This window comes from Fusarium flagelliforme (assembly GCF_020744385.1).
Source record: "Fusarium flagelliforme strain FIESC 12 MPI-CAGE-AA-0113 chromosome Unknown B0J16scaffold_1, whole genome shotgun sequence".
In the NCBI taxonomy this organism is placed as follows: Eukaryota; Fungi; Ascomycota; class Sordariomycetes; order Hypocreales; family Nectriaceae; genus Fusarium; species Fusarium flagelliforme.
The window spans coordinates 5606664-5633639 of record NW_025763503.1 but is presented as its reverse complement, the minus strand read 5'-3'; the positions used below and the strand labels follow the sequence as shown (position 1 = coordinate 5633639).

General features: G+C 50.1%; 8 protein-coding genes across 8 annotated transcripts; 5 read left to right on the top strand and 3 right to left on the bottom strand.

The window, feature by feature from the left end:
- The first annotated feature begins 417 nt into the window (after window positions 1-417).
- On the top strand, window positions 418-3765 carry B0J16DRAFT_34492 (CDC45 family). Its single transcript, XM_046128216.1, has 3 exons — window positions 418-1495; window positions 1546-2612; window positions 2671-3765. Exons 1-3 carry the CDS (start codon window positions 719-721, stop codon window positions 3392-3394), a joined length of 2568 nt encoding a protein of 855 aa, XP_045989747.1. The 5' UTR covers window positions 418-718; the 3' UTR covers window positions 3395-3765.
- Window positions 3766-5471: 1706 nt separating this feature from the next.
- Window positions 5472-7011, top strand: B0J16DRAFT_34460 (uncharacterized protein). The gene is made up of 4 exons (XM_046128185.1): window positions 5472-5767; window positions 6009-6094; window positions 6207-6502; window positions 6586-7011. Exons 1-4 carry the CDS (start codon window positions 5757-5759, stop codon window positions 6763-6765), a joined length of 573 nt encoding a protein of 190 aa, XP_045989746.1. The 5' UTR covers window positions 5472-5756; the 3' UTR covers window positions 6766-7011.
- A 117-nt stretch (window positions 7012-7128) lies between these two features.
- On the top strand, window positions 7129-8608 carry B0J16DRAFT_34443 (uncharacterized protein). The gene is made up of 3 exons (XM_046128173.1): window positions 7129-7538; window positions 7588-7749; window positions 7803-8608. Exons 1-3 carry the CDS (start codon window positions 7478-7480, stop codon window positions 8504-8506), a joined length of 927 nt encoding a protein of 308 aa, XP_045989745.1. The 5' UTR covers window positions 7129-7477; the 3' UTR covers window positions 8507-8608.
- On the bottom strand, window positions 8600-11687 carry B0J16DRAFT_329843 (aconitase family-domain-containing protein). The gene is made up of 4 exons (XM_046126368.1): window positions 11299-11687; window positions 11201-11232; window positions 11051-11125; window positions 8600-10971 (listed from the first exon to the last, which is right to left on the bottom strand). Exons 1-4 carry the CDS (start codon window positions 11396-11398, stop codon window positions 8845-8847), a joined length of 2334 nt encoding a protein of 777 aa, XP_045989744.1. The 5' UTR covers window positions 11399-11687; the 3' UTR covers window positions 8600-8844.
- Window positions 11688-12390: 703 nt separating this feature from the next.
- On the bottom strand, window positions 12391-17879 carry B0J16DRAFT_297597 (uncharacterized protein; the record flags this gene model as incomplete). The annotated part of the gene is made up of 6 exons (XM_046124466.1): window positions 17440-17879; window positions 16264-17377; window positions 15833-15923; window positions 14502-15457; window positions 13734-14447; window positions 12391-13655 (listed from the first exon to the last, which is right to left on the bottom strand). Exons 1-6 carry the CDS (start codon window positions 17683-17685, stop codon window positions 12391-12393), a joined length of 4386 nt encoding a protein of 1461 aa, XP_045989743.1. The 5' UTR covers window positions 17686-17879.
- B0J16DRAFT_329838 (vacuolar ATP synthase subunit F) lies at window positions 17860-18796 on the top strand. Its single transcript, XM_046126367.1, has 4 exons — window positions 17860-18135; window positions 18197-18232; window positions 18288-18425; window positions 18477-18796. Exons 1-4 carry the CDS (start codon window positions 18079-18081, stop codon window positions 18615-18617), a joined length of 372 nt encoding a protein of 123 aa, XP_045989742.1. The 5' UTR covers window positions 17860-18078; the 3' UTR covers window positions 18618-18796.
- On the bottom strand, window positions 18797-19767 carry B0J16DRAFT_329836 (ML domain-containing protein). The gene is made up of 3 exons (XM_046126366.1): window positions 19406-19767; window positions 19126-19342; window positions 18797-19074 (listed from the first exon to the last, which is right to left on the bottom strand). Exons 1-3 carry the CDS (start codon window positions 19612-19614, stop codon window positions 18958-18960), a joined length of 543 nt encoding a protein of 180 aa, XP_045989741.1. The 5' UTR covers window positions 19615-19767; the 3' UTR covers window positions 18797-18957.
- A 3845-nt stretch (window positions 19768-23612) lies between these two features.
- Window positions 23613-26930, top strand: B0J16DRAFT_34289 (uncharacterized protein). Its single transcript, XM_046127941.1, has one exon. The coding sequence runs from the start codon at window positions 24005-24007 to the stop codon at window positions 26729-26731; it is 2727 nt and encodes a 908-aa protein (XP_045989740.1). The 5' UTR covers window positions 23613-24004; the 3' UTR covers window positions 26732-26930.
- The last annotated feature ends 46 nt before the right edge of the window (window positions 26931-26976 follow it).

The window sequence follows — 26976 nt, the reverse complement described above, 5'->3', positions numbered from 1 at the left end:
AGACGGATAAGCACATCATCTGCAGATTGTTCCTGCCTCAGCTTGGCATAGGTCGCAACTACGGGAGCCATCACCTCAACGGGAGTTTCTTCCATGGCATGTAGCTTATACTAGCACTGTAGTCTAATCCAGAGTTTAGGTATAGAGGTAGGCAGAACGTTCTGTAGCTACCTGCCCATCCTCTGCACCTTCCTCTGTAACGTATGTGTGTTTTATTGATGGAAAGTACCCAGAATGGAAGGAGGGGCAGGCACTCATAAAGGTACTAGCCTACCTAGGTAGCAGAATGGAAATGGCCAACCTGCCCGTGTACCTACCTAAATTGCTAGGGCGAGAAAGCGCGTCATTCAATCCAGGCGCGTCGCCAAAAACACGGTCCGCCAAATTGAATCTCAATTAAACGTCTAAGCAACGCAGCTAGGATCTTGCATACCGATATCCATTAATAACGACGAAATCACCTTGACTTGTACGCTTCAAGCTCATAGTATCGTACTCGATCTTTTTATTTCAATTATCTGGTATACTCTCAACACAGTCCTTCTATACCATATATTCTTGAAACTCGACCTTTTTTTCTCCAGCAGTACCTACTTTACGCGTCCCGACCTCACCCCTTGACTGACTACCCAACTATCATCGAGTCGAATATACGCCCGCCCATGAGACTCGTGGCACATAGACATAGCGATTGGACCGCTGTCACCCCCTCGCAGTCATGTATCTTCCACGGTCTTTGATCTCGAAATTATACATCCACCTCCAGCAAACACGACACCCGCTCTCCCCACCTGTACTTATTCTTGTCGCCCTCGAACCCGACGCTCTTTGTGCTTGCAGAATTCTCACCCGATTGCTCAAGCATGACTACATTCCTCACAAGATCCAGCCCGTGTCCGGCTATGCAGATCTTGAAAAAGCTGGCCAGGAATTAGTTATGCCAATGAAAGAGTCTGAGGGTGGCAGTGGTGGTGTCGTCGTGTGCCTTGGGGTGGGAGGCATGATTGACCTGGGTAGAGCACTCGGGCTTCAACTTGAAGTTGACGAGGCTCCTTATAGTGGCGTAGAGGTCTGGTTAATGGACGCACGTCGGCCATGGAATCTTGAAAACGTCTTTGGCGGTTTCCCTCTCGATCCTGCAACCGAGATATTGTCCTCGTACCAGTCAAGGAGCCCTGCTGGAGTCGATGGTGGGAAGATCACCCGAGTGTTCAATCCTGGTAAAGGTGGCATCATCGTTTTCGATGATGGCGACATTGAAGAAGACATGGAACCTCAGCGTAACGCGTACCTTACATTAGTAGACATACCTGAAATTGACGACGATGGCGACGACTCGGGAGACACCGATAATGAGGAACCAGGCGACGACGACGAGAACGCTGATGATATTGGCCAAGAACCTACGCATGCGGGTCAAAAACGCAAAAGCTGGTCAGATGCAGAGGACGATAGCGACGATGACAGACCTCGACAACGACGAAGGAGTAATTCGGTAAGACTGCCTGGTCACTTCTTCCTGAGTTTCACTAACATCCTCTTCAGTCTAGTTCGATTGCAGAGTCGCCACGGCGTCCACAACAGAGGGGCCTCCTCTCGGTACGGCAAGTTGATATCGGGTTGTCTAGCGATCCAGTCGAGCCCCCCTCTGGAGCACAACCACCTGCAGGCCCGTCACCTCGTGCACTGCGCAGACGACTACAACGAATTCGTCACAAGAACGAAACCACTATCAAGGAGTATTACGAAATTGGATGCTCTTTCTCGGAACCGCTATCTTCGATGATGTATTCTCTTGCTTCCGAGCTTGGTAGAGAAGACAACGATCTCCTATGGCTAACTATAGTTGGAGTCACGTCTATGGAAATCTATGGTCGCTCGTCAGCGGGTACTGCTGCGCCTGTCAGGCAAAGTGACAAGAGTCGTCCGACAGGCTGGCTAGGGATTCGGGGGGCGAGGATACGCCAGCTTCTCCGAGACGAGGTAAGACGTCTAAACCCTCCAGAAATCACAAACGGGCGTGTTGCTGCGGAAAACACCGGTGTGATTCCCACCACAGCGAGAAACCCGGAAGACACAGGAATTCGACTGTCCCCTGAGCCCAGGTTCTTACTTATCCGCCACTGGAGTCTGTACGACAGCATGCTGCATTCGCCATACCTTTTTTCACGTCTAAAAACCTGGAGCGAGACAGGAATCAAGCGGCTTCACAAATTGCTTGCAAAGATGGGAGTCAGTCTTGCTCAGTGCAAGCAAAGCTATACCCACATGGACATGATGCTGAAGCGCGAGCTCAGGGCGAAATTGCTAAAGTACGGCTCACTTTATAATCTCGATGAGATGGTACCGCCGGTTGACACAGATGGCAAAGATCGTGCTGGTGCTAAAGATGGATGGGGTTTTGTTCGTAGTTGGGGCTGGCGCGCAACATTGAGTGCTCAGGACGTGGGAGTTGTCATCGGCGCACTTTTAGAAGTTGGCAAGCATGCTCAAAACGCAGAGTCCACTGTAGTCGCAAGTCAATCCAACCAAGAAACTGAGCAAGCCGAATTGGCAGCTCAGGGAGAAGAATGGGTTGAACAGTTCTGGGAGGCCTACGACGCGCTTGAAAAGTAAGTGCATTCTCTCCTGATTAAAGCCTCGATGATCGGCCACTGACAACAACACTAGCATCGACGCGCTGAAAGCCGGACTCCCCACTGCTCAATTTCTCCATCGAGCAATCTATCGGACAGGGACGTCGCTCATCAAGGACAAGCAGATTAAACACCTTCGCGCATTCCGTATGTGTGTAGTCAAGGAAGGGCCTGACGTCTCGCTTTTCACGCACCCCGCAGCACTTACCAAACTGTCACTCTGGATAGGCGAGGCGCTTGCCGAACAAGAGAGGGAAGCTCACGGAAAACTGTCACAGGGCGGCCGCGGCACACCCCTTGTTGTCGCTGGTCTTAATGAGAAACGAGGTGTGTATGTCGTGGTGGGCACAGGTGGTGGAGGTGGCCCAGACACGACGTTACTGGACAGAGAAGCCGCGAAGAAACGCAAAGCCGAAAGAGAAGCCAAACTCAAGAAGAAGGAAGAGTCGCGTCTAGCAAAGCAAAAGGTGCGAGAAGACAAACGGGCAGCTCGACGAGATGCAGGTGATGATGAAGACGAACTTGAGACCGAGTCGGAGGATTCGGATAGCTCAGACTCGGACGTGTCAGATGATGAGGACGTCGAACATGAGAAGGGCTACGGCCTCAACAAGTTTGGCAGTGCATTCCAAGACGTGGCGTTCTCGATCAACGCGAAAATGCGGGCTGATAGCTTCGACCATTGTGTGGTAGAAGTTCAGAAGGAGGATCTCGGTCGATTCCTTGAGACTCTCAGTATGAAGGTTGTGGTGGGTTAGAGAGCACGATGGCGATGTTGGTTGCCAAGTTTAATGACTGTACATGTGGATGTTGTCCTGGGAGACGTGATCGGGACTGGGTGTTTCTGTATTGGATTGGATATTCTCCAAGCTGGCAGACGGATAGGAGTAAGGCAGCATCATGATTTGGGACAGATAGCATGCATGGGCGGGACTATGGTTAAGATACCTCGACTCAAGGTCTACATTGGAGTCTACTATAAGTATTAAATTTTGTATTTTGCATTGTGTTATTAGTACGGTGGCACAGGATATGACTTGGGGGAGCGAGTTTGTAGGTAACCTACTTGAGCATGGTGATTCCATGTTTCTTTCTACGATACCTAGGTATAGTCTCCTAGTAGGCAGGCTGCCAGAGCTCTATGTCACAAACTTCATTCAAAGTTGCAAAGCGTAAAACGTAGATAGGATAAGAGCAAGTCTAACTAAAATAGCATAAAGTGAAGCACTAATTTCGTCTCTTATGCTCTCTAGCAGCCGAGCTTGCTAACCCTGGTCGTCTCTTGTTATCCTCTTGTTATGATGAACCAAAGATGGCATAGAACGAACGGACAGTACGTTGGGTGATCAAAGGGCGACAGGGGTCAGGGGGAAGGAGACGGAGAGGCAGCCAAGGTCGGTGGAAGGTACTTGGGTAGCATGTCATTGTGAGCTTCTGCTTGGAGGCTAGCGAGAAAGGTGTAAGAGAGCAGCAGCTGTTTGTTAGTCGAGGTGGGCGCAGTAAAAGCTTATTGACGATAGAGTGATTTGGTGCCGACTTGGCGCAGATGCAGACAGATAGATGCAGCTTGTTCTGTGACACAATTACAGATGTGAGTCGCTCAAATACACATTTCTACTTTACCTACCAACTCCTAACCTCGGTGTAACTCGACCATTGTGCCGGTGTCTCAGTTGGTGGCAGAAATTTAAGTAAACACAGCACTATTATCAGAGGAGCAGAGAAAAAGGAGGATCACCACTTACTAATTAAGAATATAGAATCGAGAACTGCTATTCTCAACAGGCATTAACTCCGATCATACTTGTTAAGGTAACACAGCCACACACCGTTCACTGCATGCAACCGGACAACCCGGCTGCCTGGTCGCCACGCTTCCAGAAGTCGAAAAAGCATGTAGTCTACACAGCCTCAATGATATTTAAGCCGAGGTGAGATGGTTGCTGTAGCTACTGTCATTAGGACAGACACGGTTGCTTCTTAAAGAGGCAGCTGATTATGTAAATCCATGGATTTTTGATATTTCGAGGAGACTGTGTTCTTCTGGCGGGGAAATGGATAACCGTGGGAAAATGGTGGATTCCATGATATGGATCCTATCGTGTAGGTAGTTTCGACTCGTCATTAGAAACTGGAATGGAAACATTGATGGAAAACCAGATTTCTACCGGGTCGAGTAGCATAAAATCACCACTGGCCAATAAGATGGTGATTTACAGGCAGTCGTAGGTAGCGGGGGCTCTGGAACCTCCAGACTTCCACAACCCCGCCCCCACTATGGAAACTGAGGTGGGCTGCCCAGGGCATACCTTGCGTGTCTGATACCGCACTGAGACCCCTAAACTGTGGTCAGCAGAGGACCTGGACTGGTGGTGAGTGCCCTGGAAACCCCTCTAGGTCAGGACCTAGGTAGTGGATCGATCTTGCTCCGGCGGAGTTTGTGTAGGTCCCGTCGCCTCATCCTCGTGTTGAGTGTCGTCGGCTCTTTCCCACCCTTGCTCAACCTTGGCTCTCACTCGACTGTCCACTCCTTTCAAGGCAGTGAGTGAGTGACCTCCACTTCTAGCCCGAGTCTAATAGGTACCTACCTACCTTGGTGCTTTATGTAGCTTCCATGCCAATTATTCCATCTATACTCAACTCACCTGCATTACTTTTTTGCTTTACCTTTCTTGCTCCTCTTTCCCCTTGAACTACTTGATCCTCTCCTCTTCTCTCCATAACTTGTCCTATCCAACCTTCGCGACTGGGCTCTTTTCCCGCTTCAACTCTCGCACCGCACGACCCTGAGAGCTTAACCACTGGCTACTAGCCCCTCACCAGGCGCTTCGCTTTCATCCCTACCTTCGCCTCCGCGCTCCGACTTCGACGTAACCTATTTCCTCCCCAATCTTCCCGACTTCGACTTCGATATTGACGTCGCCTTTCTCCAATACCTCGTCTCCGCAGGCGACACTTCAATAGGTCGAGATTATTCTTGGCTTTGGCGACTTGATTTCCTGTCTCTCGTTTCTTTCGAGTTAAAAGACTCTCCGAGCCGTCCAACTTTGGCTCAAGCATCGCGCAATTCGCGCTCTCTACCTCTACACTCGCCAACAACAACCCCAACTCTCTAACGTCATGGGTAAATCGTAAGTTTGCTCCTGGCGCATTTCTGTTCTTCTTGCGAGTCGCTTCATATCGCTGTCCCGCTATTCGTCGCCTCCATGCCATCGGGGTCATGTTGCGTCACTTGTAGCCAGAATCTCATCGGGCGCAAGCGCATTTGTCAAACTCGGATCCCCACGGAAGCTAGGGACCGACGTCATTATTCTTTGGGATCGACCTTGTCACAATCATAGCTCATTACTAACCATTTTTGTGCTTATTCAGACAGTCCAAGCTCTCCCAAGATCAACTTGCTGAGCTTCAAAAATCAACCCATTTTGACAAGAAGGAGTTGCAGCAATGGTACAAGGGTACGTTGATGTCGCTCACGAGGCCTCCTGTGTGCTTTGCACTGCACTGCCCACACCCCAAACCTCGACACCCTTTTGTTGTAAGAGAATATTTGCCTAATATTAGCACTAGGTTTCCTTAAGGATTGCCCATCGGGTACTCTCACCAAGGAGGAGTTCCAGAAGATCTACAGACAGTTCTTTCCCTTCGGAGATCCGAGCTCATTCGCCGATTATGTCTTCAACGTATTCGACAGCGACAAGTCCGGCACTATCGACTTTAAGGAGTTCATCTGTGCGCTGAGTGTCACCAGCAGAGGCAAGATGGAGGACAAACTGGATTGGGCTTTCCAGCTGTATGACATTGACGGCGATGGCAAGATTAGCTATGACGAGATGCTCAAGATTGTCGAGGCTATCTACAAGATGGTAAGTGTTTACTTGCTGCTCTCATCACCTCGCAACGTCCCAGGGTTATGAGCGACACAAAAGCCCCGATTAACTGTGCTTAGGTTGGTTCCATGGTCAAGTTACCCGAAGACGAAGATACCCCCGAGAAGCGAGTAAAGAAGATCTTCCGCATGATGGACAAGGACGAGAACGGCAGCCTAGACATGGAGGAGTTCAAGGAGGGCAGCAAACGTGACGAAACCATCGTCTCAGCGCTATCCCTCTATGACGGATTAGTGTAGGAGAAGCGGGGATCCCACTTGCAACGGTATGCAAAACATGAACAAGACGGGTACAGGAAAGAGAAACAATATGAATGAAAAGAAGGACCCATGGATGCCATAGCTGGCCAGGAGTGTGAGGAGCTTTTGTCTTTTTGCTTTTCCTGTTTGCCCTTGACACAAGGGTGCGGCCTCTTGTTTTGCGAAAGTCTTGGAGAGGTCTATGATTACCTTATGAAATAAATCGATGTGCAATTTTCAACCAAAGCAGATCCTCTGCCTTTGTTTTCGCTTGTGAACATTCGTCGGACAGGTCGTGTATCTGGCTTAAAAGATGGTGGCTTGGTTATCCTCAGGATGACGCAGGCTACCCTACAGCTTTGGCTTGGTTTGGAAGGAGGTCTTGCTTGAGTTTAGTAATAGGTACCTAGCATTCATTGCTGGGTGAGCTGCTGCATCATCTGAAATATCACGGTCAGAAGCAGTAGTCTTTTATCTAACAGGGTCTACAAAAGCATCCAACTGGAAAATTACTGATCTGAATTCGAGAGGACTGGTATCCACTTGCACTTGCACTTGACCCTCAAATTTGACTAGGTAGGTGCGATCTCTTTTATGGAATCTTCAAATGAAATACACTACTTCCATATTCCATCTCATTGCAAACAAGCAAAAATCAAGGCCTGGCGCTTATACAACTCTACGTATAAAATTCATATTGCAAGTCTGAATTATGGAGTTTCTCAATAACCTCCTTACGAGTTTAGAGCCAGAAGTTCAAGATGCTGAGGAAGGTGAGTACAAGCTTATTCACTCAAATGTCAACCTCACTAACAAGAATAGAAACCTTTTATCTATATGCTCAGCCTATACCGTCCATGAACCTTGGATTCATAGATGCTCGCGCTACTTCAGTCGATGTATCAGTTGGTGACCGGGACTTCACCATACATCAGTCTCCTACTGTTCTCTCATCTTCACGATCGGGCGGCACAACTGGAGCAGGTCAGTTTTCATTGTACGTCAAGAGGCACACATAATACTGAGTTAATGCATAGTTATCTGGAAGATAGCGCCCACATTCGCTACCTGGCTCTCATCTCCTTCTAACCCTATTCTCGCCAACGTCAATCTCACAAACGCCTCCATCCTTGAGCTGGGCTGTGGCATATCACCCCTGAGCGCCCTAGCCCTCGGTCCGCGTGTGGCTCGCTACGTTCTGACCGACCAGTCTTATGTCCAGCGCCTTCTCCAGAGAAATATTGACGAGAACTTTTCATCCGCATTTAGCTCAGGGACGTCTACACCCATAGGAGGTCGTGGCAGGAAGAAGCGCAATGCCCATAGCCCTGCAGCTCCTCAGCAGAATATTCGCTTCACAACGCTCGATTGGGAGACCGACGAAGTCACAAATTCTTTAGTGGGTTCTGACGAAGCCCGAAGCTTTGATGCGGTCGTTGCTTGTGATTGCGTATACAACTATGCTCTCGTAGATCCCTTCGTTCAGACATGCGCAGATGCATGTCGCCTGCGACTCTCCGATCCTGCGCTCGCTGATAGCGATGAAAGAAGACCTTGCCTATGTGTTATTGGGCAACAGCTCCGCAGCGACGAGGTATTTGAGTCATGGCTCAAAGCGTTCTCTGCCTCGTTCCATGTCTGGAGGGTCTCTGACAGCGTGCTACCCGAAGAGCTACGATCAACTGCTGGATTTGTCGTGCATGTTGGCATACTTCGTGAGGAACTCGCACAAAGTCAATAGAGTCACGTCTACGTAGCCAATATATCTTTTTATAGGAGTAGCGATTGGGTACATTATTTAGTCCGGCGGCATTGATCAGCACATTGCATCACAGCTTTCTCATATTCATATTTCTTGATTTCGTTGTAATTGTGTTGATTCATAACCTCGTTGGGAGTACTGATATTGTATCTACTCCTGATTTTTGGTACTTTTCATCCACCAAGGTGGACAGAGTCAGCAACCCCTTTTGTTATCCGGCCCAGCCAAAGATTCGAAATAACATAAACCCAATGCTAATCCTCACATGTCCCACTTCGCCTTAAAGTCATTTTAAATCCCAATTCATCATTCCTAGATTACCACTCGAGAGGCTCCTTCTTCTCCTCACCGCGATTCGTCTTGGGAACTGCTACAGCCTTAGCAGCCAGTTTTCCACCTTGTCCAGGACGCTTCAGGTAACCAGTGCCATCGAGCCATGGAGTGTTCTGTGTCATGCTTCGCTCGAACTCGGCAATCTTGTCTTCCTGCTGCATGGTCAGGCCAATATCATCGAGGCCGTTGACCAGGCAGTGCTTGCGGAACTCCTCCACATCGAATGAGCAAATGGTCTCGCCAGCGGCGTTCTTGATAAGCTGGTTGGGCAGATCAACCTCAATGTCTCGGTTTGCGCGGGCTTCGGCGGCAATGGCATCCAGGTCGCTCTTGTTATCGATGCGGATAGGCAGCATGCCGTTCTTAAAAGTGTTGTTGAAGAAGATATCGGCGAAAGAGGGAGCAATGATACACTTGATGCCGAAGTCAAGAAGGGCCCAAGGGGCGTGCTCGCGAGAACTACCGCATCCAAAGTTGGGTCCAGTAACAACCAGAGTCTTGGTCTTGCGGAAAGGCTCCTGGTTCAAGACAAAGTCAGGGTTCTCAGATCCATCCTCCTTGTATCGGAGCTCATAGAAGAGAGCATTGCCAAGACCCGTTCGCTTAATGGTCTTAAGAAACTGCTTGGGGATGATGGCATCGGTGTCGACGTTAGACCGGTCCAGAGCAGCGGCAGTGCCCTTCCAGATAGTAAATTTAGGTAGACCAGAAGCGGCACCGGTAGGGCTAACCAGGGTGTTAGTATGGGGCTGGGAATCCTGAGGCTGATCACCGATCAGGTCGCGCTCCTCAGAGTCATCCTTGGTTCGCTCGTCGATGTGAGGCTCCTCAGCGGGAAGCTCACGGGGCTTGAAGGCTGATTGGTGGGTGTAGTGCGACAGCTTGCGGACATCGGCGAGCTTGCCAACAAGAGCGGCAGCGGCAGCCATGACAGGAGACATAAGATGAGTTCGGCTTAGAGCACCCTGTCGACCCTCAAAGTTTCGGTTGGAAGTACTGGCACATCGCTCCTTGGGAGCCAGAATATCAGGGTTCATACCCAGGCACATACTGCAACCAGCCTCTCGCCACTCGAAACCCGCCTCGACAAAGATTTGATCAAGACCCTCTTCCTCAGCCTGAGCCTTGACAAGACCAGAGCCAGGAACCACCATGGCTCGCTTGATGTTGTCAGCAACCTTGCGGCCCTTGACAACGTTGGCAGCAGCTCGCAAGTCTTCAATACGGGCGTTTGTGCAAGATCCAATAAAAACCTTGTCGACAGGAATATCCTCCATTGGTGTTCCAGCGGTCAGACCCATGTACTCAAGCATGCGGCGACCAGCAACCTTCTTGTCCTCGGTGCTGAAGGTCTCAGGATCGGGAACGGAACCCGTAATAGGCACGACGTCCTCGGGACTGGTTCCCCAGGTCAGAGTAGGAACGATGTCTTTGGCATCGATGAAGACATCAATATCATACTTGGCGCCAGGGTCGGACTGGAGAGACTTCCAGTAGGCAACGGCGTTATTCCAAGTCTCAGAGCCATACTTGGGGGCCAGGGGACGACCCTTGAGGTACTCGAAAGTAATCTCGTCAGGAGCAACCATACCAGCGCGGGCACCTCCCTCAATAGACATGTTGCAGATGGACATACGGGCCTCCATGCTCAGGTTGCGGATGACGGATCCACAAAACTCAATAACAGCACCAGTACCTCCAGCAGTACCGATCTGACCGATGGCGTGGAGAACAACATCTTTTGAGCTGACACCAGGGGCCAGTTCACCGTCAACTTGTATTCTCATGTTCTTGCTGCGCTTGGTGATCAGGCACTGAGTAGCAAGAACGTGCTCGACCTCACTGGTACCAATACCGAAGGCCAGAGCACCGAAGGCGCCATGTGTCGAAGTGTGACTGTCACCGCACACGACGGTGGTTCCAGGGAGAGTAAAGCCTTGCTCGGGACCAATGATGTGGACAATACCCTGTCGCTTGTCGCCGAGACCGAAATATGTGACACCAAATTTCTTAACGTTCTCCTCCAGGGTGACACATTGTGTTCGCGAATCGTCCTCCTCGATGAAAGAAGCAATGTCCTTCAGTGCTTTGCGGGAAGTTGTGGGGACATTCTGCAAGGTCCGGGGTTAGCAAGGTTCCTTGATAATCGCCAACTGTAAGTTGGCTACCAGTTCAACGGGCAGGTCCTACGTGATCAGTGGTAGCCAGAGTACAATCCGGTCTTCGGACCTTTCGGCCTGCATTCTCGAGGCCTTCGAAAGCTTGCTATTGGTGATTGTGGTTAGCGGGTGGTCAAAATCAAAAGTCAATGCCGATCTTTTGGAGGGGACTTAAACTTACTGGTGATGTCACTTCGTGGACCAGATGTCGGTCTTTTGACCAACTTTTGTCAGCGATACTGCTCATAGACACAATGAAGCACAAGGAGAGAGACATACCGATGTAGAGAAGAATTGTGCCATCAAGCTTCTCGTCCACAATGTGTGCTGAGAAGACCTTGTCGTAAAGAGTCTGAGGAGTACCCACGGGAGCAGGCATTTTGATGATAGGGATCGCGTTGAGCGAGAAAGTTGAATACTATATCAAGGCAAAGGGTCCAGAGCTGTGCTGTGATGGAATGGAACTATGTCGATTGAGAGTATGTCGTTTGCTGGTTGTTGAGGTATGAGGGAGAGAGAAGAGAAGAAGTTGGAACTCTCTTCTCGGAAGGGAAGAGAGAAAATGAGATATAGTTTGAAGCTGAAAAGGGAAGAAAACAGGAAAATGGTCTGGAATTGGAAAAAGAAGGCGTTCTGTCTCTGGGTTTATCAACAAAATTTCATCAGCGCCCCCCTCTCCTGTCCAATTCCATGAGCTTCATAGAAATGGTAGAGAGGCGCCGATGATCGGAGGGGTCCGTTTGCGGCCGCCAACAATTGAAGCTCAGTATCCGTAAAATGGAAGGAAGCCCCAGGACGGGCGCCAGCGCGGGGTAGACCCGCAGCTCTTTCCTGCACTGATTGTTAAATGAGCGATAGTGATTGGTTCATGACTCCGATCCTGCCGGCCGATCGCCACTTTTTCAACCTCCGATGTCAAAAGTCCAAGAGCTCCGATTAATATTTAGTTTTACCCTTCTTGAAACTCCACGGCTCTATCCTGGTCTAATTACGACATCAATTACTTCGTGGTGCTCAATGCCGAGTTCTGGGCACTTACTAATTAGCTAATACCAACAGTTCTTGTTCGAAGCTGCACTAGACCTTACAATACTGGTGAAGAAGATTAAAAAAGATTGATGCCGTGAAAAACGGCCACAACTGCTAACAATGTACTCTTATTAATTCTGTGCCGTAGAAACATATCGTCTAATCATGTAATCGTCTATTTTTACCACCCTCCGCATCCGCCATCGGCCCATGGCATTGCCCCGGTTTGCGAGATGGGTTGGAACACTGATACTGACACCGCCCCGCCCCGCCATACCCTGCCTGCTTCGACTCGCCGGCACCGGTCACCGGCCTCTTCCTGCATGTCTACCGGGCCGTTGTCTAGTCGTCGAGGTAAACTCCCGTCAAGCCTCGCCGAAACATAGCCAAGGCTTGATCTACAACGCAATCCCAGTCATCATCCATGCACTTTAATGTGATGACCGTCAACTCCATACTCCACACTAACACCATCGAGAACCCGAATATCAGTGGTAACGCGAGACAAATGCTCACCAAATTCATCCAGCCGCAGTCTTCCTGGCTGGAGTATCTCCAATACGAAGACCTGACATTGAACACAGGTCTTACAGTATTGAAGTACAACCTCAACAGCCATAAGCCGTACTCGAAAATCGTACAGACGAACTCCTTGATGGCATTCCACAACCCTCCTCTCTCATTCATGTGAGATATATCACCGGAAAGATCTGCGGTGTCTTCTTCGGCGTCCTGATGTTTCTGAAGTCCGCCGGACGTTTGCGCTCCCGGATTCGTTACGGTTTCGCTCAGACCCGTACAATGTATATCCGATAGATGATATCCGTTGTCCAGTTGAGTCCTTTCTTTCCAAACAACACTTTGACCGGTCTTCTCCCCTCTGACACCCTTGCGGTCTGCCGTGCAGGTGAATGTTGACAAACTGCTGCATCGGTGTTGCGTTGCTGACATTCCTGCTTGTGGTCCCACGTTGTTGCACACTTGCACCTGTGGTCCTTGTTTCGAAGACGCCTGAGGGCTCTCGAACATAGTATCGGTCACTGGTATCTCTTCCAGAGACCTCGATTTCGGCAATGGATTCAGCCCACGATTTGTCTGGGAGATGTCCGAATTGCTTGGTGTCGTCCCGAAGTATCGTAGGTTCCGGATAACTCGGTTGAGTCTGCGCTTGTGATGGACACTCTCTTGACTTCGGGGCCCTTTCGAGGGGAATATCGAAGCTGTCTGGACGCACCCAGTAGTGATGGTGGTGTTTATGGATGCATACGCCTCCTTGACCTCGTACCTGTTCACGGTGTCTTGATCCGTGCCCTGTGCGCAGATCTGGTGGTTGCCGTGATCTTTGATCTCGAGTATCGTTTGGTACAACATTTTGAGTTGAGGAAGATTCTTTCTGATTATTTCTTGGCTGTCTTGTATTTCTTTGGCTGTCTTGGGTAGATTTCGCAGCCCAAGCCACGCTGTCGCCTCTGTTGTGCACGCTGGCAGAGCGGTGAGGCGATCTCGAATCACTGACCGCTCTGCCTCTTTCTGGAGTAGTGGGTCGGCTATCGTCCCAACTCTTAACACTTGAGGCCTCTGGAGAAGATGGACTATTGGTGACAGCTCTGAGCTGATCATCTTCAAGTATTTCCAATTCTGTTCTACTTCTGGGCTCTCCATCAGGTGCGGGTTCTATTCGCGACTTATTAGGATTGGATGAGGATTTATCGGGTTTGGTGTATGTCGGCACTGGTTTTCTAGGGATTCTGGCATGATTGGTTTCAGCACTGTCGGGTGGGTAGTGAATCTCTCGTGGCTTGTCGTCGAATCTTGCGTGAAGCGTTTTGGCAGAATGTCCTCCCGGCGACTTGGCGTCTCGCATTCGTTCTTCGTCAAGGTTAGGCCGTTGTCGTGGTTGACTACTGAAGGGCTTGTCGTCGAGAGATCTGGTGATACCTGATTGTTGGTTGGCGCCCAGGGTATTTCTGTCCCTCCTGGCTCTACTTCCGTTCTTTGGCCCTTGGCTAAAAAAGAGTCGAATCTTGCTTTGTTGGCTTCCTTCATTTCCTTCGCACCAGTGATTTCCGACAACAAATCACTTGGTGCCTGCGCATGAATTGTCAAGGGCCTAACATCATGCTCTGCGAACAGGTCCCCATCTAGCCCAAGCTTATCCATGCTATGGGAACTTTTGCCGCTTCCAAAAGGCTCAAAGGCTGCAGAATAGATATCCGCAGACCTGGGTCGATGAGGAGTCTTGACTACCGTGTCGGATGAATGCGCACTTTCTCTGGTATGAAGATTGGTCATGACTGCTATACCGAGTGGCTGTCCTTGGCTTCGTTGGTTATCAGTAAGGTCCAAATCTATAAGATCTTCTTGCTTCGTCACATCGTAATCGCGACGCGACTTGCGCTCTGCATCGGGGGATAATTAGCAAACAGCTCAAGGTAAAACAGACAGGTACTGACTTGATAGGTCTGAGGTGCTTCTGTATGACTGGGCGATAGGACTCAAATCAGGCTCCTGCACTGATGACCACTGATGGGTTCCTCTTCGCCATTTGAGTCGTTTCTCGGTTTCCTCTCGACGCCGCAGCTTGTTAACGTCATGATCGAGGTGGATCTTGACAATCTCGGTTTCGGCTTCTTTTCTCTTCACAACTGAAGTCGCATTTTTGGCCTGGTCTTCGAGTTTCGCAAGCCTTTGCTCTGTTCTTAAACTCAAACCACTCCCTCCACTGTCTGATGTAAGATCCAGAACACCAGTTTGTGGGTTGATGCCTTGAACTCCAAGATAATCTCCACTTTCTTTCAGGCTTTCTCGTTCATCCCGTGCCTTTGACCTCGCTTTCCTCGCAGCATCAAGAACTTCGAGTATATCAGGCATCATTTGAGTAGTTGGGGCGAACGATTGTGGTTTTGTAATGTTTCCCCGCGCTTGTTCCCGTTTGTCTTTCTTGGATTTTATGCTGTCACCCTTAGTCTTTTGATTGCGCTTGCTGCTTCGGTTCAGCCATTTCCGACGAGTAGATGGCTTCTGAGCCGCGATCGCCTTTCCTTTGGGTGGTTTGGGATCTGGCAATGCTTCACTTAGATTCTTGGGCGTGTTCCAGTCCACCAGACGATCTGAACTGTCTGTTCTACTTCGTTGCCGAGTACGATGATTGGTGGCTGGAAGCCGTTGTTCTGGAGAGAGTGAGCTCGCAGGTGGATTATTGGCATCTTTGGATGCGGACTGTGAGATATAGATGCCATTCAATTCTTGACTGGCCCAGTTGTTCTTGTTTCTTAGCGTCCCCCCCTTTTCTGGACGATGACTTGGGAGTTTCCTCTTGAACCAAGCCCCCACGTCCCCCAGTGTCACACTCGGAGCAGGCTCCTGCCTCTCTTTCAACCACTCGCTTATATCCCCTAGTGTGAGTCTCCTATCGAACTCATTGTCGGCACGAGAAAGGTTTCGTGAAGGTGCAGAGTCAAGTGGCTGTTCCGTTGAGGCCCTTCTATGTCGAATAGATGACCAGTGTGGTTTGTCCGGCATCTTCGTGTAGAGGTAACTATTGATGATTCCAGCGCGTTACCATACCATTTAATGTTAAACTGTTATCGAAGATCTGGGATTAGGCCGAATACTTGCTATGGATTAGTAGGAAACTCGGCTTCAAAGGAGGCTATAAGTTAGGGACCAGTCGATTGCCTCAATGGCCACAGATGAGTGTTTCAGTAAATATTCCGGCATTTCAAGTGCAGGCAGGTCGACTTGAATTATTGGAACGCAGTTGCTTCCACGACGTTCCAGCAACATTGAAGGAAGTCGCGATGATGGCACACGACCACTAATTACCATACCATGATTTATCTCACTGGGGTGGGATTCATTGAAAACGGATGCGTCTGCTTTTCATATCTCGGGGACGTGAAGCTTAACCGCGTCGAGCAGACAGTCCTGAGGAAATCAGAAGAACTGACCCCTGAAAGCATAAGAGACGGAATAATTTAGTCACTTTATGCCAGTTAAGACCAGCACTTGGGCTATTTATTATGGCAGCCTAGGCCTTAGAGGACAGTTCTTCTGTTAACCACCTGACAGTCAGGAGAACGGGTATTAACTAATCATTATTCAAAAGCCAAATGTTAACGCCAATCTCTGCCACTAAACATAATTTATGATACAGTTGACTAGGTACATGATAAATAAAAGAAGCAAGGACGAGCTGACGTTAGAACAGATGACGGCGGTTCTCTGGTGGTGCTCCCCCCCTATTTAGTCCAGCAAAAGGATTACCGCCACCATTAAGTTTTGAGCCTACCAATCGACGGCTCTCTGGCTTTTTAGATGGGGTACCCGCTCCCCAGTTTCGTTGTTCATATGCTGCCATTTCTCGCGAGTTACGCGGAGATGCAGCCCCTTCAGGGTTCAACTCATGCAAGCTTGTAGCCTTTTTCAGTGGTGACTTGTTGTGGCTGTGAATGCCCATGCTTCCGCCAAAGTTGATTCCCTGAACCCCTGAAGAGGTGCCCGTCGATGTATAACCTGAAGGCAGACTTTGACGAGGCACGACACTTCTTTGATTAGTAGCAGGCCGAAAGGCTTCCGAGCGTCGGGTTGCCGTAGGAGGCGTAAACATGCGTGGCTTCAAGATGTTGTTGGAGGTTGGTGTAACAGATCGATCCTCAGGGGCATCGTTAGACCCAGTATATGGGTTAGAGTGAGTCTGAAAGCCGTGCCGGATCTGGACTGTAGGGGTACCAGTTTGAACAAATTCCTTGTAGTCATTGGGCTGATCCATAGAGAACTGTGTTCCGATATCGCGGACGGTAGGGTGGAGACGAGGGTGAACAAACTTGGTGTCATACTCTCTCATCACTTGCTCCTGAATGACGGCTTTATCCTTAGCTTGCTGCGCAAAACGAGAGCAGAAGAAGAGAAGCTGAGCAGAAACAAGTACTTGCAGGAGCAACGTGTTGAGAACCGTCACGCTCGGTCGGGGATCCAGGGGAGCCAGAGGAAGGAATATCATGTAAATAAGGATGTGGCCAGGCCCGAAGAGACAAGCAAGCCGCAACGAGACAGGGAGAGGATCCCAGACTGACAACTCCCAAACATCCGACGCTTTATCAGGGTACGCTCGCGACTCCGCAGATTCAGGTGTTATCAGATTCGCGAGGTAGCTTAGAGGTGTTGAAGGTGATGCGCTGGACTGGCTGACTTTTACGCGACGTGCAGATGGTGTTGAAAGCGGCTTGTCGACCTTGGCTAGAAAGAGTCGGTACTTGCGAGTTCGTGTGATTGTATAGAAGGCGTTGGTAAACGAGAATGCAGCGAGAATCCAAACGAGGGGATAGACCTTTAAAGAAATAGGAGATCAGTATCAATCATGGAGGCAATATCGAGGAGCAGAGTACTTACAAAGAATGAAATCCAGCCAGAACTTGTCTCGTCACTGAAAACGTCATCACTCTTGGTAGAAGAACCTGAATTGGCGCGCGCAAGCAAAAACACAAAGTTCATGGCCAGGCCTAGTTGTGTTCCTGCGGTAGCTGAGTCCCAGTCTCTCGTCTCAAGTTCTTCTGATAACCAAAGTAGGAAGTCCATGGGGTTAAGAGAAGCCATGATGCGCTCTCTGAGCGGCTGCCGGCGTACTAGGCGTGGCATCTCGACGAAACAGCTATTTGTTATCTTAAAAATTCGATAATAGCGATCGCGATGTGCGATTTAGACCCTAAGTCGATGTAAAAACGACAAAGAGAGAGAGAGATGACGAGAGCCTGGTCAGAGATTGTTTACTTTGAAAGTCTTGTTGCTGAGGACCAGGTCCAATTCTTTGTTCTATATTAGTCTGCCTAGCCGACCAGTAGGGACGCAGTGGAGGGCTGCAGCGTCCACCGCGGGGATGGTCAGAGCTTCCACTGCAAGAGCAGTCGGACACGGAGCGGAGCCTCAGGCGCCCGACCTCCTGCGCAAGGTATCTCAGTTGAAGCACAACCAACCTAGCGCTTCCAACTCCACAAGGGGAGCAAGATAACAATCAAACCAACAGTCCTCAATATGGCTTCTCAAGCAGACTACAAGGATCGCCAGTTCCTCGCCGTCATTGGCGACGAAGTATGTGCCGTGTTGAAAGACTCTCCGCTTGATGCTTTGCGCTGACGTAGCTCGAATCAAGGACTCCGTAACTGGTCTCCTTCTTGCAGGAATCGGCGTGAGTGCTTAAATCATTGCGCTTATACATTCCGTATGCTTATTGTATGATATAGCATGTGACCACAGGTGCCGACGCCCAGAAGAACTTCCTCGTTGTCGACGGCAAGACCGACACATCCGCCATCGAGGCTGCGTTCGACCGATTTACTGAAGAACGAAAAGATATCGGCATTGTGCTCATTAACCAACACGTCAGACTCTCGCTTCACATCTATCTGGCTGCAAGACTGATGATTCTACAGATTGCGGACCGAATCCGACACCGTATCGATACATACACCGCGGCCTTCCCTGCTGTGTTGGAGATTCCAAGCAAAGACCACCCTTACGACCCCGAGAAGGATAGTGTATTGAGACGAGTGCGACGCCTGTTTGGAGAGTAAACCTGCGGTTGAATTCGGTGCATGGACTTGTTTCGGAGTAATGAAGCGAACGTAGCATAGGGACGGCGATTAGCCCAGCCGTACATGACACGCAAGTCAGTATTGTGTTTTCTTTTCGACTTGGTCACGTTGTGCAGAGCAATGCCTATACAGAGGAACGAGGTGGAGTGCAATGCAAAAGACTCGGTTATCAGTATGCTAAATAGATTCTAAAGCCGCTGCAGTATGCTCTACTTGAGCTAGAAATTCGCCAAAACCAACGTTAACAGAGAAACCCATGGAAACGTGCTCAACAGTAAGTCATGCCATCATGCGTATGTTGCATGCATTGTAATCCCAATCACAGATCGCTGCCAAAGAAACCCTTGCTGCTACGAGAGAAGGTAACGGTTGCTGTCAGGCAGGTAATCTGCACATCGTCGACAGTGAAGACATCGGCCAGCACAGTGTACTTGCCCTACGACGGGTTAGTAACATGATCTGAAACAGGTGAGGAGCGTCCACATACAGGAGGGATCTCGGCAGGAAGGTCTACGCTCTTGGTAACTTCAACTTCACCAGCTTCAACAGGGCACTTGAGGTCGACATTGCCAATCTGCTCGCAAAGATCGGCCTTGGTGCTGATAAGGCGGATAAGACCATACTTGACAGTCAAGAGAACGTAAGCGCCCTCTTCGATCTTCTGCTTGACTGACCCCTTGGCCTTGATCAAGAGTTCCTGGCCGCTATCGCCATGTTAGTACCGTGCCATGTGAGTCGGGCAATGAGAGGGGTAAGCCTAGCCGTACGCCTTGGGAGGGTTGGGAGACAAATCAACACGGTCAATCTTGATGAGATCGGCAGCATGGTCTCCAGGACAGAACTCGAGAGGAGAATCGCCGGGAATCTTGAGGTCGTCGCTGATGGTGAGTTCGGGAGCCTTGCCATTAAGAACGCTCAGAGCCGCCGCTGGCGCCAAGCAGGCAGTCAGACAGGCGGTGACAGTCGAGAATCGCATCGCGCCTGGATTGAATTGATTGTTGACTGAGTCTTGGAAGTTGGATGATTCACAAAAACGATGCAAAGCGGTCAATAATATTGATGAGAGTCGTTTTGTAGTGATGGAAGAAGTCGTTATCAAGGTAGAATGGCGGATGGCGAGTGGCTTAGTGTTGAATGCGTCATGGGACCGATGCTCCACCTTTTGTCTCAATGACTGGCCAAGAGCAGCTGGAAGTTGATGCCTTACCGCCTTGCAGTCTGCAAAAGCAGTCGCGGGCCGTATCCGAGAGCACTAAGCAAGCAAAGTGCCTCTCTTATCATGGAAGCAGACTCGAGTGTATTGTAAGGGACTTAGCGACACTGACCTCGTAATGACGCCAATATTGTTATTCTGATACAACTATAGCACTCAGGTATATCAGCCTCACATTCTTTAAGGCAACTAGGTAACTGTCTATTACTCTGGTGAGTCTGGTCACCTTCAACATGATCAGAGTGGCTGCATTACAGTAGCTTATTTCTATGCAATCGCCAAGTTCCTGTCCCTAGCTTATGCGGAGGTGGAACATTTCGATTCCAAAAGCATCCAATGCCAGCCTCTCGAGTTTATTTACTCATAGTTAGCGCCACAGCCCCAGCAACCCACTATCCCCGTATCCCTTGGAACCTGAGGCCCTCGGTTGGCAGCCTCGCGCACGGGCCTCAGCTAGTATCCTCTACCTATATAAGGCGGCTTTTCCTCCAACCTATTTTCAAAAAATCATACTTACCTTGTTCCGAGAAGGCCAGTTCAAGATTTGGCTTTCTCAGTGCAGAGGGCCTGCATTGCACATTCGCGGAGTCGTCTCTGCACTCCATTGCTCTTCGGGGCCATGGGGGGCGTAATTTTTGATTTACCACCTCTTTCATTGTGACCTGTTGCTTGCGATGGGCATGAAGAAGGAACATTTCGAATGTTGCTGCCGGAGTGAAACGTTGACGAAGCGGAACACCAGGTCGAAATGCTAGGGTAGGGTGAGACACTGGTTTGTCCTTTGCATCGGCAATGTCTGGAAAGTAACCCAAACGGAAAAAGGTGAGACACTTCGGCCCCAATGCTTCGATATCCAAGCTTTCCTAGGAGTAAATCAAGTCAGGGAAAAATTGATTGCGCTTATGTTTCTATTGGCCCCTTCGTGGACCTCGGTGTGAGCTGAATGGCATCCGCATATTTGGGACAATGCATTCTCACGCGTGTTTGCTGGCAAGGTGAATCCCTGGTCTCGCTAGAGTCGATCCTCGTCACACAGCGCCGCACTGTATGCATTCGAGTTGGACCACCAAAAGCAGTCGCTACCTTAGGACCTAAGGTGGTTTATCTTGGTGTATAGCAGTCTAACAATTCGAAGCTACAGTACTTGTGCAGTCTCTTCCCCCGCTTCCTTTCCAACAACTCATCTTTATTGATGGTGCGAAGCTAAGGTTTCGTCGCGAAAATGATTCAGTCCGACGAAAACTATCGCTGCAAAGCTGGGCAACCACGCGTCTCATCCATTTTCGGGCACCTACCTAATCAACACGGAACGGGACCTGTAACAAGACTCGAAAATGACGAGAATGGGGAGTTGGGGACCAAGAGTACGACGCGGCTTCACGTGTACGCGGACCAATTCAATGCCCCAGTCGGCCAAGCGTAAGTGCGAATACGGGCAACATCGCGAGATAGACGACACCACGGTGATAAAAGATCGTTGCACACATGTGGTTGAATTCGGGTTTCTGAGCAGATTGTCAGACGAGACTCAACAGGTAGCATCAGAATCAATACGCACATGGAGTAAGCCATCAAAAGATTCCCATCTGCTCAGCATTGGTGTTCGCATAATGTAGCATCATCGCTCCTAGGTGATGACGCGACCAGATTCATCATTATCACGCAGTCAGCTTGCAACACACTCTCATATCCCATCATGGAAGCTCTCGCAGGTCCCAGATGCAATGCTCTTTGCGCAAGCCCATGTGATTGGCTTGAGCCATGCGCCAAAGAACACAAAGCTACAGTTACCCCCTGCGAGCTTGTCCAATCGAGACTCAACAAGGATATGCCGTCCTGCCGTCGTGCAGCAGCGGCGTACACAGTATGAGTCTAGGGGATAAAGAAGAGCAAGTGACTGTGCTGAAGAACCGTGTTGACCAGCGACAAGTGCTACTACCTAATTGGATCCGACTCTATAAGTGACAGAAGGGTCGACTAGACTTCCAAAGTCAAACAATAATCAAGATCATTTCGCTGCTGATATACAGTGTTTGCCTACTCATATATTTTCTACTGGTCATCAGAAGAGGTACATATTTCTTTTCTCTTACCTGTTCCTGGCTCTTACCCGGGTTCTGACTCCAATTTGTTTTGCGAGTGTCAAGGCAAGATCAACCAAGACAGGTTTTATTCACATCTAACAGCCAGAATAATCAAAATCGCGTAGGCTCCAAATTAATGATGCATTGGTTATCCATACTGATGCCACGCGATGAAAACCATGACTTGAAATGAGGATCACGGCCAAACAACGCCAAACTTCAATTTCCCCTGGGCCTTACTTCGGCGGCCTCAGATTGGCCTAGAGGTTGTCTCTCGTTTCACCAAACGCGGCGTGTATTTGTGGCGCCCAGGTGTGCTAAATTTCACACCATCTGCCCAGACCCGTTATAGCTTTACCAATCAAGACTCGTCTCAGAAGCCAGTCAAACCAGCTTCAGCCGCCATCCACTGATTAGGCGTGCCAGGCGACGTGCCTGATGGCATTCGTCATGCTGCCTTGAAAATCTGGTGAATCCCCTCCCGATTCCTTCGCTCCCTGTTCATAACGAAGTGCTCAATTTCTAGTGTTGGTTCAACAGAGAGAGAGAGAGAGGTTGAGCGGACTCGCAGACTCGAAAAATGTGCTTTTGCATTCTTTTGTCTTATTTTCTTTCTTGCAGCTCTCGAGTCTCAGCGACCTGCCTCAACCGCTCTCTTTCATTTATGATGAGCTGAGCCCCTGGCTGGTCGCCCGCGCCAACCAAAAAAAAAACCGCCATACGCAATTTCCAGCAGAAACTTCTTCCCACTCCCATCTCTGGGCTTTTGCTTGAGTGTATCCTCCCCCCCTTCCGCTCCGAGCCATGCCCGTGCTCGGGACAGCTCTACAGCGGGACAATGTCATTCATCGTTAGTGCCTCAGGCCGAGAAAGCGCATGCGTGCGTGCCCAGGTGCCCTGCTTGCTGCACTAAGATTTCTCCTTATCCACCACCAGTCAAGGTTTGGGTTTAGCGCCATTTGTCCTTTTGTCCTTGTCTCGTCTCTTTTCTTCCATGTCTCTCTGTTTTGTCTTTTCTTTGGGGGGCCACTCGAGTGTCCCCGTTCCCTCGCTCATACACTACTGTGCTGTGAGTACTTGTTGTTCACTTGGGACTCCCGTCCAATTCAGCCCAGAAGCACGAGCAGAGATTACCAAAAACGGCCCAGTGGCCCATTCATTTACTTTGGCATAATCTGCTGCTATCATGTCTTCTCCCAGTTGCTGAGAATTGAGTGGGAGCCACCCCAGGTGGATGAGAAGGGCGAGCGAAGTGCCGCTGGTGAGGGTACCAAGGTCAGGTAGGTACGTACCTTTCTTTTTTTTTTTACTTGCTGCTCACTTCCAGACAACTGGAGGTGTCTCCCCCTCTAGCCAACTGGAAATGGGACCCCCAGGCAGGTCCCAAGTCGGTACCGCAGTACCGCACTTGTCTAGCAGCGCACCCGGTCTTGTCGCTCCTCCCCATCCTCTTTCTTCATCACCCACCCTTCTTCGTGCAGTCCACGATCTTCAATCCTTACATCTCGTTACCTCGTCTGCTTCAAACTCTCTCCGTGTATGCATTGTGTTTGAGTTGTCTCGAAATTTACTTTCTTGAACCCTCTCTTAACCGCCTCGCTCTTTAACGCCTGGCCATCATCTTCTCGACGCTCGACACCTCGACCTTCTTCGCCCCAACCCTGCCGTGACCGATCACAACGAGTTTTGCGAAAACACAACCCGACCGAGCGTGCCTCCAACAAGCCCTCGACTCACGTCTACGCCTCATATTTCGCCTCTAGTCGTCAATCTGATCAACGTCCTTGACTTGATTTACCTCGTCGTCGCGCCGCTGACCTTCCACCCTACTGTCGACGCTTCCACCAGTCGAGTCCCTGATTCTTCGACGCCTGCGACATCTGACTATTAGAATACAGAAGCTTCCTTTGCTTCGTTGCATGGGAATACCAGCCGTCATTCTAGTTCGCGACTTCCCTCTACGGTCACCCCGACGCGCCCTCTGAACGGCGTCGTCATGCCCCAAAGACCGCGATTTTAGACAAGATACATACTCTCCGGTGTTAGCTGCATCATCACAACGACAGATTATGACCGAAAAACCGGTGTCGCTGTCTACGCAGTCCGCGGCTCCTAGTCAGATCGCTCCTGTTCTATCGGGCGCAATACCCAAGGACGAAGCCGCTCGACCAGCGGACGGAGCGGAAGAAGAACCATATACAATAAAGTGTATTTGCAACTTCTCTGACGACGATGGAAACACAATTTATTGCGAGACATGTGATACGTGGCAGCATATTGATTGCTTCTACCCCGACAATCGAGATGAAGCCATTCGCGAGGATTTCGCACACTCCTGTGCGGAATGCAAACCTCGGCCCCTCGATCGTCAAAAGGCTATCGAGCGTACCCTCCGTCTCAAGAACGGGACTGCGGGAGATGAACGTACCGACAAAAGAACAAGACGACCTCCCTCGAAGAGTCACAAGAAGAGGTCCAAGCCCGCTGATTTAACAATGAATGGACATGCTAGCCCCCAAGAGAATGGCAGACATAATCATACTGGAGATCAGCAGCCCCCTCCCAAAAAGGCGAAACATCGTTCTTCACAATCTGTCAGCTCCCAAGCCCCCAAGCGGAGTCCCTCCTACGGAAATGGCAGATCAAATACTGCCCATCCTCCAAGCCCTGCCACCACCCCACCAGATCTGCCTGAAGATTTTCAAATTCACCAATACTCCCAAGGGTTCTACAACTTGTACAATGCAAGAGACGTCCCCGACTCACACAACAATGCCTTCGCTAGTCTTGCTATTCCCACGGCGCTTTCTCGCTGGCTTCGCGACCCCAATACGATGAGGAATGAAGTGGGGAGGCGACATTCAGAGGTCTTCCAAAACACGCCCGCGAATCTGGAAGTCAACAAGCCTAAACTTGAAGTTGGCGATACCACGAGAACACTGGATGACGGCAAAGCTCTCAGATGGAGGTTTCTGAAATCCAGTACACCGATTGAGAAGGATGTGCCTCTTGTTGAGCTGAATGGCGCAATCGGATTCCAAAAGGACTACTGCACCGATCCAGCAAATCTTTGGGCCGATCTATCCTCTCCACTCCCCTTCGTCTTCTTCCACCCTGGGCTGCCTTTGTATATCGACACACGGCAAGAGGGTTCCTTAGCTCGCTATGTCCGCCGAAGCTGCAAGCCCAATGCCCAGCTTGACACATATCTTTCTGATGAAAGCGAATACCACTTTTGGATCGTCAGCGACAGATACATCTCCGCCAACGAGCAAATCACCTTGCCGTGGGACTTTCGCTTAGAGAAGAGCGTGCATGCTCGTTGGCTTCACCTCCTTGGCCTGAGTGATGACGACTCCTCCAGCAATGCAGAGACACCAGTCGATGAGACAGAATACATGGCGATATCGAACTGGATGAATCGAATTCTCTCCGAATATGGCGGTTGCGCGTGCGACCTGGATAACAACTGCGCGTTCGCACGCTTCCATCGCCAATACCTCCATGGGAAGCCGCAAGTGCGTGGCCCTGCGAAGAAGAAATCAAGAAAATCGAAGACACAGGCCATCTCACCAACGAGCACAGGGCAGACTATTACGAGCCGAGCTACAAGCGAAGGCCATATCGAGGACAGTGCAGATCACGACAACAGATCACAGTCCGGCTCTCTGCGAAGTAAACCGCCCAGCCGTGACCTTACTCCTCTTCGACAGGGCTCTTTTGATCAATTAGGCATCCTAACTGAACCAACAGACCGAGACAAACGCAAGGTTGCCATGGTTGAGGATACCTTCCGCCGTATGGAGCAGCAACAACCACCAAGAAAGAAGAAGCGTGTATCCGATGGCACCGGCTCTGCTTCCTCCAAGTCCAAGCACCGTAACGATTCAGTGGCATCCCATGGCAACTATGTTGATGCTGGGACTTGCAGGAGCCATTCCGGATCACCAACCAGCACCTCTCCACACATTCATCAGGGGCCGTCGATGCTTAACCAGAGTCTTGCAGCCTCCAGGTCTCGCGAGTCTTCAATTACACCCCGAGGGGTGTACTGCGATGTTGCAGTACAAACCGATCCAGTTGAGGGTGCTTGGTTCAGCGAGCATAACCGATCTCCGCGTCCGAAGAAGCGCATAATTCCACTTTCCAAACGACTACTTAACAGTCGCCATAAGGTCAAAACCGAAGACGACGATCTCCGAAGAAGGTCTTCAGTCAGTCAAGCCTCTAATGGCACTGCAATGGAAGTTGACTCGCCTGTGGAACACGCTCCGTCAATTAAGCGATCAGAATCCGAGTTACCGCCCTTGTTCCCTACCTCTGGTGATGCTCCTTTGGCGGATGCTTCGTCACCAGCTACAACCCCTGTCCTGGGATCGGCTGCAAGTGATACCTCAGCAAGAACAAAAACCCCGGACTTCCGCGTGCAATTACCCCCTGTACCCTCCTTTGACAGTACAGGACTGGGCATCCACAGCATCACAACTCCTCAGCCTGGTGTGGTGGCACATTCGCCTCTTTCTGGTCCATTGCATAGCCCTTTTGCCCCACCGGCTGTCAACGGTGTAGTTGCCCATCCCAGTCCAGTGAAGAAGAAACTTAGCCTGAGCGACTATACGAAAAGTCGCATGAACAAAGCCGCTGGCAAGACCGCTGGCGGACACGCTGTCCTGAAACCTTCTATTTCAAGCCCCGAGGACACCAAGGTCGATATAGTGGTCGATTCACATTCGATCGAGAAGCCCCCGGAAGGCATGGTTATGGCCCCTGTCGCTGCGACGAATGGCTCCTTATAATACGACGATGTTTAATGCCGCCACTGTTTGAAGATTTTCTTTGTTTTCTTTTTTTTTTTTATATATGTTTCCCCCGGGGATGGCGGAATCAAAAGCCTGGAGTTCTCTCATTTCTATATACTGGCTGGTACGTCAGATGATTACCCCGATGGTACGGCGTTTGAGGAGGTTATAAGGCACTGGCCCTGGGTACTGGATTTGGCCGGTCTGTCAGAGAAACCCAGTATCTGAATGAGATGACGGCG